This window comes from Lithobates pipiens, unplaced genomic scaffold (assembly GCF_037356315.1).
Source record: "Lithobates pipiens isolate NorthernLeopardFrog02 unplaced genomic scaffold, aLitPip1_a1.2 Scaffold_1, whole genome shotgun sequence".
Classification (NCBI taxonomy): Eukaryota; Metazoa; Chordata; class Amphibia; order Anura; family Ranidae; genus Lithobates; species Lithobates pipiens.
The window spans coordinates 217,281,767-217,293,856 of record NW_027507685.1 but is presented as its reverse complement, the minus strand read 5'-3'; the positions used below and the strand labels follow the sequence as shown (position 1 = coordinate 217,293,856).

Genomic DNA, 12,090 nt, shown 5'->3' with positions numbered 1-12,090 from the left:
TTTAAATCAATAATATGTGTTTTTTTTTTAACCGCTTCCGGACCAGCTGCTGCAGTTATACTGTAGGTTGGCTTCCCTGCATGAGCCATCGTAGCTGTATGTCGGTTCTTTTAACCCCTTCTCGACCAGCTGCCGCAGTTGTACTGGAGAAGGCTGGCTCCCCTGGGCGAAACAATGTAACTGTATGTCGGTTCGCCTTTTGACCACTAGGGGACTCGCGCGTGCTGCCGGAGGCACGCACCAGAGCCGATGAGTGTCGTGCCCGCTGGGCACCCATGATTGCTTTTGACAGAGCGAGAACTGGGATCTCTGTGTGTAAACACACAAATCCTGGTTCTCTCAGAGGAGAGGAGACAGGTCATGTGTTCATACCAAGTATGAACACCGATCTTTCTCCTCCCCTAGTCAGTCTCATTTCCCCCACAGTTAGAACACATCTAGGGAACACAGTTAACCCCTTGATCGCCCCTTAGTTTAAACCCTTCCCTGTCAGGGACATTTATACAGTAATCAGTGCATTTTTATAGCACTGATCGCTGTATAAATTTCACTGGTCCCAAAAATGTATCAAAAGTTTCCGATTTGTCCGCCACAATATTGCAGATATGAATCGCTAATCACCACCATCACTAGTAAAAAAAATAATAATTATGAAATTGCCATAAATATATCCCCTATTTTGTAGACACTATGACTTTTACACAAACAATCAATATACGCTAATTGTGATCTACATATTTTTGTTAAAAAAAAAAAAAAAAGAATACATATCAGCCTAAACCGAGGATTTTTATTTATTTTTTTATATTTATTATAGCAAAAATTTAAAGATATTGTGGTTTGTTTGTTTTTTCAACATTGTCGCTCTTCTTTTGTTTATAGCGCAAAAAATAAAAACCGCAGAGGCGATCAAATACCACCAAAAGAAAACTCTATTTGTAAGAAAAAAAGGGCGTCAATTTTGTTTGGGTACAGCATCGCACGACCGCGCAATTGTCAGTTAAAGCGACGCAGTGCCGTATATCCCAAAAAATGGCCTGGTCAGGAAGGGGGTAAATTCTTCTGGGCCTGAAGTGGTTAATAAAAACAATGTTAAATGATTTTACATCAGCATAACCAGAGTCGTGTATCCTTCCTTGAATCTTTGTGTGCTTTGTGTATTTCTTCCAGATCTGTGCAGTAATCCAGTGCGAGACCTCTGTGTAGGAGCTTCCTGTAATAAAGACCGCTCATCGCTGCTCTCTCTCCTTGTGCAGGGTGCAGGTCTTGTCTCCGCCACCTTCAGGCGTTTTCTGCTGGCAGCCTCTAGTGGGTGGGGCCTGCGGGGCCCCTCCCACAGCTCTGCTCTCTGCACTGGCTTTGTACAGCACAGAGATTATTGGCACTGGTAATTTTACATTGTAGTATCTGGGTTTGCAAAGGTTTATGGTGCACACAAGGTGGATTTATCTAGGTTTTGGTTCAGATATTCTGAAAGCCACGTGATTCGGCTGCCTGAATACAACAGCATAGTGATCACATATGCTCAGTTACTATTGGGTTGTTTAGCGCAAAGTAAATTTTATGTAATTTGCACATGCCTTAAATTATTTGTTTTCTTATTTCTTTAGTTTCTAATATTGTTATTGAATTAAATATTGAGATATAGATTGGCCAGTAGAGGGAGCAAACAATTTTCATTTTCTCTGCCTCATTTCTAACAAATACCGAGATAAGAAATCAGCCGCACAGGGAGAGCATTGTTTTCAATGACACAGGAGCAGTAACGCACAACCACTGTGTGGCTCAAGTAGCAAGCAGAACTTGCATTTGTAATGAGAAAATATGTCTGCCCCCATGTACGTATGTAATTACAAACCATATGCAGAAAACCCTTCTTTTTTTTTTTTTTTTTAACTATTAACACACGTAGAATTATTAACATCAATTTCACCTCTTTTGACATACAATACTTTCCAAATTTTTAGGCAGGTGTGAAAAATGCTTACACAAATAGAAATGTTTATAGTTTATTTTTTATCAATTAGTGAAATAGAATGTAAATGAACAGAAGAGAAATCCAAATCAAATCCATATTTAGTGTGACCACCCTTTGCCTTCTAGGTACACTTGCACACAGTTTTTGAAGGAACGCGGCAGGTAGGTTGTTTCAAACATCTTGGAGAACTAACCACAGATCTTCCGTGGATGTAGGCTGCCTCCAACTCTTCTGTCTCTTCATGTAATCGCAGATAGACTGCATGATGTTGAGATCAGGACTATGTGGGGGCCAAACCATGACTTCCAGGACTACTTGTTCTTCTATGCGTTGGGCATGGAAACAAGGCTAAGTGACTCAACTATGCATGCAAACATGGAAGTTGGGTACAGAAAAATGGCAGCAGGTGCTCTGGACTGATGAGGCAAAATGTGAAATATTTGGCTGTAGCAGGAGGCAGTTTGTTGGTGAAGGGCTGGAGAGCAGTACAATAATGAGCATCTGCAGGCAACTGTGAAGCATGGTGGAGGTTCCTTGCAAGTTTGGGGCTGTGCTTCTACAAATGGAGTTGAAGATTTGGTTAGGATCAAGGGTATCCTCAATGCTGAGAAATACAGGCAGATACGTATCAATCATGCCATACCATCAGAGAGGCATGTGATTGGTCACAAATTTATTCTGCAGCAGGACAATGACCCCAAACATTCAGCCAATGTAATTAAAGTGTTACTAAACCCACAACAGTAAAATCAGTCTGTATATGCAGTAAAGCATGCTTGTTATACTCCCTGTTGAACCTAAGGGGTTAATCCTCTGCATTGTGTCAAAAGGCTGTTTGATCCTGTCTACTCTGATTCTCCCCTTTTTCTACTGACTCCTAAAATATTCCTGATCACACAGAGTCTATGGAGTCAGGCTGCACATGCTCAGTTTGGTTTGTATTGTTAGTTTTTTTTTCTCTTGGGAGAGTGCATGTGCAGACAGAGGGTCAGAAAACCTCTTCTACAAGGTTTAACCAGTGCTTGACTGGAGACTGTTTAAAGTCGTTAGACTGCTATATACTGCTGATGAGAAAATGTATTTAGCAGTTTATATTTACTGAAATAATTGCATTTCCAAATTGTGTTTACTGTGGGAAACCAGATGTAGTGAATGTAGGGTCCTGGGTTTAGTAACACTTTAAGAAGTATCTTCAGCGTAAGGAAGAACAAGGTGTCCTGGAAGTGATGGTTTGTCCCCCACGGAGCCCTGATCTCAACATCATGAAGTCTGCCTGGGATTACATGAATAGACAGAAGGATTTAACCTACATAAACAGAAGAGCTGTGGTTAGTTCTCCAAGATGTTTGGAACAACCTACCTGCTGGTTTCCCTTTAAAAACTCAGTGCAAGTGTACCTAGAAGAATTGATGCCTTCTTTGGCACAGGGGGATTGGCCTTCCCAGACTTTAACCACCTCAATACAGGGCACTTACACCCCCTTCCTGCCCAAGCCAATTTTCAGCTTTCATCACTGTTTAAATGGCAATTGCGCGGTCATACAACATTGCACCCAAACAGAATTTTTATAATTTTGTTCCCACAAATAGAGCTTTCTTTTGGTGGTATTTGATCACCTCTGCAAGTTGAAGATTGAAAGTATATGTTGTAATATATTTTCCTATTGAAAAATTAATAAAGAGATAAAAAAAACAAATCAATGCTGTTTTGAAGGCAAAGGTTGGTCACACCAAATAGTGATTCGATTTGGATTTCTCTTCTATCCATTTACTTTCCATTTTGTTAATTGATAAAAATAATTTATTAACACTTCTATTTCTGAAAGCATTCTTCATTTACAGCATTTTTTCACACCTGCCTAAGACTTCCCATTGAAAGCAATGGAAAACTCTGCAAAAACACTCCCCCCCCCCCCTCCCCAATTAATGATGGGCTCAGGTGTGTTCGGATCGTACCCGCCAGGAAGCGGTCACTGCACACTGTCAATCATAGGCTGCAGGCTGGGAAATGCCTCACTGCCTATGATTGGCGGTGTGTTTTAACTGCTTCCTGGCGGGTACGATTCAAACATGTTTTGGTGCTGGTTTTGAGTCGCATGTCCTTTAAAAACCGCTGTAAAATTGCGACAAAAATGCGTATGCGTTTTTGCAGTGGATCGGTGTCGACATTTTGTAAACTGTCTGCCCCTATGGGATTAGTTCAAATTGAAAATAGTTTCCCTTCTGTTAGTTGCCCTATGTTGCTTTGAAAAAGTACTAATTGGCACAGCACTGGGCGGTCAAGTGGGGGGTTACAAATGGGTGGCTGAGATGTGGTTTTACTGCCCCCCTGGCCAGTCACCTGAAGTGTAAAATAACAGCTGGGCGGGGCTGTACTCATGCCACAGCCACAGCCATGACCATTAGCTTTGTGGCCAGAGCAACTCGGGTGCAGAGTTTGATAGGCGTATGTGGATAGAACGCCTCCCTGCTGCCTGTCAAATGCTCTCTGAAAAGAGATCTAAGCATATATCACTCTTCAGAGGGCACCACAATCCGCGGTTTGTGTTTTTATCCATTTTTGATATGTTTTGCTGTATTTATTTTTGGGACTGATATTTAGTTCTGATCACTTTTTTATATGTGGGTGAGGTGAAATGCATTCTGGGTGTGCCCCACATCGAGCCACGTTGGCGCCATGTTCACTGGTCTGGCACTCAGGCTGTGCTGTTTGTTGTACAGTGTTTTCATATTTTCTTCCCAGATGAAATGCATTTTGGGGGGGGGGGTTTATTGTGTTTATTTAAACTGCCTTAACTATTTGGTTCTGTCTGCAGGATTTGAACACAAGATCACCGTACAGGCATCACCGACTATAGACAAGTGCAAAGGTCAGGGGTCAAGCAGTTACAGCCCCCCGGGGAGCCCCCTGATTATCCCAAGACTCCGAGCCATTCGATGTGAGTTTTCAACTATATGCAGAAAAAATAGGTGTAAATGAATTTATATACATTAAATGCAAGCTTCTAAGGCATCTATTCATAAAAATGTGTATAGCCATTTGTCCAGCTAATCTGCATATATATTCCTTCAAAATGGGGTAAAAATTAATGTCCTTTTGGCAGGGCTGGATTGAGACAAAAATTTGGCTCTGGACTTCATCCAGACCTGGCCCACTTTAGTTATGCAAACACGCACAAAAACAGTATATAATCTGTACGCAATTGCACACAAAAACATAAGTAGCATAACATTTCTATGTATCATCACCTCATTGGCTGGAATTTTAGAAACCTGCATTGCTGCACAGCCATTGGCTGCCTTTTAGCAATGCAGTGGCGCTGAGGCAGGGTCCCCAGAGAGCCTCCCACTTAAATCAGGGTCCCCAGAGAGCCTCCCTCTTACATTAGGATCCAGAGAGAGCCTCCACACTTACATAAGGATCCCTAGAGAGCCCCCCCTTACATCAGGGTCCCCAGAGAGCCTCCCTCTTACATTAGAATCCAGAGAGAGCCTCCACACTTACATTAGGATCCCTAGAGAGCCCCCCCCTTACATCAGGGTCCCCAGAGAGCCCCCCCACAGGGTCCCCAGAGAGCCTCCCCCACATTACATCAGGGTCCCCAGAGAGCCTCCCCCCTTACATCAGGGTCCCCAGAGAGCCTCCCCCCTTACATCAGGGTCCCCAGAGAGCCTCCCCCCTTACATCGGGGTCCCCAGAGAGCCTCCCCCTTACATCCGGGGTCCCCAGAGAGCCTCCTCCCCTTACATCCCAGTCCCCAGAGAGCCTCCTCCCCTTACATCCCAGTCCCCAGAGAGCCTCCTCCCCTTACATCCCGGTCCCCAGAGAGCCTCCTCCCCTTACATCCGGGTCCCCAGAGAGCCTCCTCCCCTTACACCCGGGTCCCCAGAGAGCCTCCTCCCCTTACATCCGGGTCCCCAGAGAGCCTCCTCCCCTTACATCCGGGTCCCCAGAGAGCCTCCTCCCCTTACATCCGGGTCCCCAGAGAGCCTCCTCCCCTTACATCCGGGTCCCCAGAGAGCCTCCTCCCCTTACATCCGGGTCCCCAGAGAGCCTCCTCCCCTTACATCCGGGTCCCCAGAGAGCCTCCTCCCCTTACATCCGGGTCCCCAGAGAGCCTCCTCCCCTTACATCCGGGTCCCCAGAGAGCCTCCTCCCCTTACATCCGGGTCCCCAGAGAGCCTCCTCCCCTTACATCCGGGTCCCCAGAGAGCCTCCTCCCCTTACATCCGGGTCCCCAGAGAGCCTCCTCCCCTTACATCCGGGTCCCCAGAGAGCCTCCTCCCCTTACATCCGGGTCCCCAGAGAGCCCCCCCCACATTACATCAGGGCCCACAGAGAGCCTCCTCCCCCCCCTTACATCAGGGTCCTCAGAGAGCCTGCACCCCTTACATCAGGGTCCCCAGGGAACCTCCCCCTTACATCAGGGTCCCCAGAGAGCCTCCCCCTCCACTTACATCAGGATCCCCAGAGAGCCACTCCTCACATCAGGCCCAGGTCACATTGAGGGCACAACAGCAGTGATGCGGGCCAAGCGGTGAGAGATGAGCAGCGTGAGTGTGAGCCGCACAGCCATTACTTTGACAGGCTGTCACTGAAACCGGCCCACTGAGCCATCGGTACACCGGGAAATTATCAGTAGTCCTGATGGCCAGTACATGCCTACATCTAGGCTATTTTCTCCTCTGAACAAATGTTATTTTATTATGCACAGTGGTAAAATACCAAGAGCATAAAAAATATATATGTTTTTGTAACAAGGGGTACAATGTAACAATTTTAGAGAATGCTAGAAGGAAATGGCAAATAAATGTAACCAATGGTTACAGATTCCTGCTGAATCAGCCAAAATTCGTTCTGTGGATTGCCCTGTGTGCTCAACAAAAGTAAATCGGTCCCAATGCATAGACGGGACCATTTTCAAATAGTTGCAGTTGTGTATGCTGGAAAAAAAAGTAGGACGTGTTTTACTTTTTTAATCGTAGCGCATTGCAATGCAGTACACTACATCGCAACCCACTGCGGTAACTCGCGGTTGGATTGTTTTTTTTTTTTTTTTTTTTTTTTATAAAGTTCAATTTACAGCACTTCAGCACTACACTCTTTACAGTACACATCAGCAGACTTGTATTCATTAGAGAAAAATGCAGGTGTTCTGTAAATGGTGAGCGCCTCAGTGTGCAGAGGGGAAGCTGCTCGGCACATGACCCTGAAGATCGCAGCTATTACTGTAGTAGTGCCAACTAATACAGTGGTTGTCAGCTTCCCAAGCCACCCCTCAGGTATGATACAGTCCTAACATCAAGTACAGAGCAGGGTCCATAGCCTTGTTCTGGGCAGAACACAGAGGCACAGTCCACCACTGGATCCTGGGGAAGCAACTCCTGCAGGTAGAAGGATCAGGTAAGTAAAACTGGTTCTCCTCTCGTCTTGACAAAACAAGCCCCGCTGCAAGGGATACCTTTTTTTTTTTATTTGCCCGGAGTTGGGCTTTAGAGTGGATGTAAACCTGATTCCTGAAAATGTATATATCTGTAGTGTTTTCTTATAGCTCTCCAAAACACTAAGTCCCTTGTCTTTTTGCTGGTTCGTTGCTCTGTTATCAGCATGATAACTTCTGACAAGTTCTCAATCAGCCAAGATAAAACCAGCCTGAAATTTATGTTGTGGGAGGTTGCTATACATAGATTAGCAGAGAGCTTGCCATGTCACAGCACAGATCTGCACATTCCTTCCTTCCTTTGTGGAGTAGGGTGTGTGCCTTTCCTCCAATCAGCTGTCACACAGTGTATGTCAAGAATCCACTCCTGGTGCTGAACAGGAAGAGAAAATCTCTAACACATTTGTGAAGGTTTACATCCACTTTAAGGAATTTTTTATTGTCTCCATCCTCTTTTTTTTATTATTTATTTTATTCTAAGCTCAAGGTTTATATGTTTTTGTATATTGGCACTAGTCTTGTCTTCTGTTGTCATAAATGTATGATTTCTTCTAGAATCAAACAATAAGCTTTCTTTTGCGTTTTATCGCAGTGACCCCTGTGGATGGCAGTAAGACTTGGGGGCGGAGCTCTGTGCTGAAAAAAGAGGAGGTGGCTTCGACCAAGAAGAAAGGGAGGACATGGGGCCCCAGTTCTACACAGCCAAAGGAGAGAGTCGGCGGGGAGGAAAGGTGACCATCCAACATGTTCAACCCACTGCTGAATTCATAGAAGGTCGCTCTACCTATATTGGAGGCGATTCTGTAAAGCATTTTCAACACTTTTGTGGATGTCATGTTAGAACATCCTTCACAATATTTATGAAATCCAATGTGCACACTTGAAACTAAACACCCGGCGGTTGATTTACCAAAATCTGGTTCCGCTCTCCAGAGAAACCAATCAGCTTCCAGGTATTTTGTCAAAGCTTACTTGAACAAACTAAAGTTAGAAGCTGATTGGCTACCATGCACAGCTACACCAGATTTTGAACATTCCAGTTTTAGTAAATTCCCTCCATAGTGTCATAAACAGTGAGCACACAAAACATGCACAGGGTGTACACATGGTGGTCCTTCAAAGGGAAAGGACTGGCCCTGATGCCCCAGGGGTACAAGATTCTGTTTTGAAAAACTACATTTGTGATGTGTAAAAAATGCAAAAATAAAGCTACGGGTGCCAAAATTCTACACTATATCGGGCCTTTCCAGTCGATATAAAAAATTCCTCTAGTCTCAAAATGCCCAGCCCAGGAGGCAGGTGTGAAAAAAAAAAAGCATGCAGAAATGCTGCGACTATGGATCCATATTAAAACTATGGTGAGTTACCCCAAAGTAAATTATTCTGGCACCCTTGCTAAGGGCTTATTCACATTATACGTGCATAAAAACTCATAAAAAAAAAAACACACACACAGATTTTTTTCATACGTTTTTTACCATATGCCCTTTGTCTCCTTTTCCCATTTCTGGTTTGGGTTTATGTGCATTTTACATGCATTTATTTATGTTGAGGTGTGAAAAAAAATCACAGCCCTGCAGAGGTGCTTGGGGCACATAGAAAGCAGATTTTGTCTGCGTGCCCTTACAGAGACCTGCGCTGTATTTTTTTTTTTTTCTGGTTGTATTGTTTATTTTTTGGTTGAACCAGATAGACTTGTCTCTTTTTTCAACTTACTATATGTTTACTAGTGTAGAATGTCTCTGCACACAGTGTAAAGTAACCCATAGTACTCATTCATGCTTGTGCAGAGATTGTGATTTTCTACTCTAGAAAGCAGCATTTTTTTCTATGTGCCTTGTTCACACTTAGGGCTAGTTCATACCACAACAACTTTCCCCAGATTCGTTCCAGATGCGTTTCTGCATGCACGCTCTTGACGCTTTTTTTTATGCATTCTGGTGTGTTTTTGATGCATTCTAGATGCTTTTTTTTCTCCTTTTTTTTGTCATTTTCCTATTTTTTTTCTACTGTACTTTATGTTTTTGATGCATTTTATTGCATTCCAGTACAGTTCTGTGCAGGAAAAATGCAGCATGTTCTACTTTTCTGGAACCAGAACGCACTGAAACTGCAAGCACTGATGTGAATTATGCCACTGAAAACTTTGTAACCTACTGTCTATGCATTTTGAATGCAGAAAAAAAGCACTGGAAAGCATGTGGTGTGAACTAGCCCTTAAAGCAGCACTATACTGCATCTGAGCACCACAAACAAAAATGCTTTTTAATTCATTTTTAATATTCAAAGCAAACTCCCCCATCCATCCATGTCTTCATGCTTTATTGAGAAATCCCTTAAAAAAAAACCCTAACATCTCTAGCCATAGCCATCTTGAGTAAGGGCAGATGATGTATCAATTACTTCCTGGAATCCATCTGCCCTTAACTCAGGCAGGCAGGGTGGTGTTCTTAGCTAAGAAATGTATGATAGCATTTTGGCCTAGGCCAGAAACCAGGAAGCAACTGAAGAGTTGTAATAAAATTAAAGAAAGTAAATATAATAAATCTTCCTGTCTAATTACTATTGCTAGCCGCATAAGGATTACAAAAATGTTCATTTTGGTTGGGAGAGTAAAGTTCTGCTCTAAATGCCACCTTTGGGTGAGCCGTGGTGTGAAAATCTGCAACATGTCTGCATTTTTCTATCTTGCACCGCGGCTCATCCGCACCTCCATTCCTGTGTGCCATTTTGGGTGAATGGTAATAAATGAAATGTCACAACGCACAGCCTGGCAACCTGGCAGCCAAGACTACAGTATCTGCACAGGGAAATGGAACATTTTACCATGCCGATAGTGTGAACCAGCCTTTGAGGACCCATCATTTGAAGGTCTGGGAAGAAGCAGTGTGTGTTTAAGTGCATCGCCTTTGTGTACTTTTTTTTTTCTTCAAACTTTATTGTCAAAAATTAGCGAGCTGCGGTGTATATAAATATACGTTATGCCGAACTTTGGTCCGTTGCAGATAATTGCATACTGTATGCATTTTTCCTCACCGCACTGCTTGGTGCCTGGGGCAAAACTGGCAAGTTGGTTCACTCTATCTGCACAGTAAAAGGCTGAATTTTACTATGCATTGGTTCTGACATTCTTACCAGTTTGGGCATTGTCGCATTTCATTTGTTTCTATGCACCCAGAATTGCATACAGGATTGGAGCTCGGAAGAGCCCTGCGTCCCCGTTCACACTGAATGCGGCTTTGAAATCGTGCGACTTCACTTGAAATCGCACGATTTTAAAGCCGCATTTCAGTACCACTTCAGCAGGGACTTGGCTGACATCTGTGCGACCTCATGCACAGATATCTATGTAAGTTGCACCGGAAATTGCCAAAAATAGTGCAGGAGCTTCTATTTCAAATCGGTGCGGCACCATTTTGAACGGTTCCATTGCCAACAATAGGGTGTGACTCGATTTGACCTGTCGAATTGTATGACAAGTCTCACCGGTGTGAACGGTATGTGAAGGTTCCATTCTGCCACCCAGCTTGTTATGTTTTCTTTGTTGTTGAAATAGTGTATACCTGTAGTACAGTCAGTAATATGTCTTCTTCAGCCCCTCTGCCCCCAGCGCCAGCATGCATAGTTTAGCTATAATGTGTGATTTTGTTGGCATGATACAAGAGATAGAGATAGCAGTACAAGGTAACCAGCTGGGGGGGGGGGGGGGGGGGGGGGCTGTACGGCAGGAGGGTTAAATCTGTCCGAACCTGGAGTTAAAGGGTTAAATAATTCCATTTGGAGGTTTCTGTAGCTCATCAAAAGCAGCTCACAATAAAACCATTTGCAGATTTGTCCTAAAAATACTATTTTCACCTAGAAAATGATTTTATCAGACGTATCAACCAGTTTTGGTCTTTGTTGCTCAGAACATGGCCTAGAAAGGTCCCTGGGATGCTACGACAGCGAACAGAAAAATGTCTGCTGCATCTGCCTTCACACACTGGAGCATCCCTCCAATTACTGGCTCCCGTTTTTAAACCCAGTGTTGTCTGGTGTGGGGGTGTGTGTGGCCCCCGTCCAATCCGCTATCACTTCACGCGGAGAAAATTGAGCCCTTTTAGGACACGCAGGAAGCAGTGGGAGGTGGGGGGAATTTTTCCTCTTTTCACAAACCTGCAGCTGTGGTTTGGTGGAATAGTAATTATGACTTTTACTTGTTTTGCATTCTCCAAGAACATACTGGGAGGTAACTATATATATATATATTCTCTGTAGATGGCCGCAAGAGAGAATGGACTTCATGACGAGTTTAAAAAAAAAATACATTTGATGATTTATACTTGTACTAATAAAATAAATGGAAGCCTTAATGTAAATCTTCTATATAGTGTTTTTTGTTTAGATAATACCTTTACACAATATAATGCAAATTCTCTTACATATCTTTCATATGTTCTACTAGTGAAATAATATTTTCTTTTTTTTATTCATTTTTTTAAAATTACGTTTCCCTTCATCATTATCCAGTCTTCCTGTATCTGCCCACTATTTAGAATATTACTGTGTGTGTGTTAGAAGGCTGGCCGGAGACCAGCCTGAATTTGTAGGAGGAGTCTGAGGGCTATATATCCCTCCTCCTCCTCCACCCACCCGTTCCCCCCATACTTTCATTATTTAATTTAATTTAAAT

General features: G+C 43.5%; 1 protein-coding gene across 3 annotated transcripts in view; it reads left to right on the top strand.

The window, feature by feature from the left end:
• MAP3K10 (mitogen-activated protein kinase kinase kinase 10) overlaps positions 1 to 12,090 on the top strand; it is a 107,886-nt gene that overhangs the window by 70,984 nt on the left and 24,812 nt on the right. For all 3 annotated transcript variants that reach the window (XM_077482664.1, XM_077482653.1, XM_077482672.1), the window contains 2 exons: positions 4,794 to 4,916; positions 8,011 to 8,149. In XM_077482664.1, the coding sequence (XP_077338790.1) occupies positions 4,794 to 4,916; positions 8,011 to 8,149 (262 nt within the window). The remainder of the gene's footprint in view (positions 1 to 4,793; positions 4,917 to 8,010; positions 8,150 to 12,090) is intronic.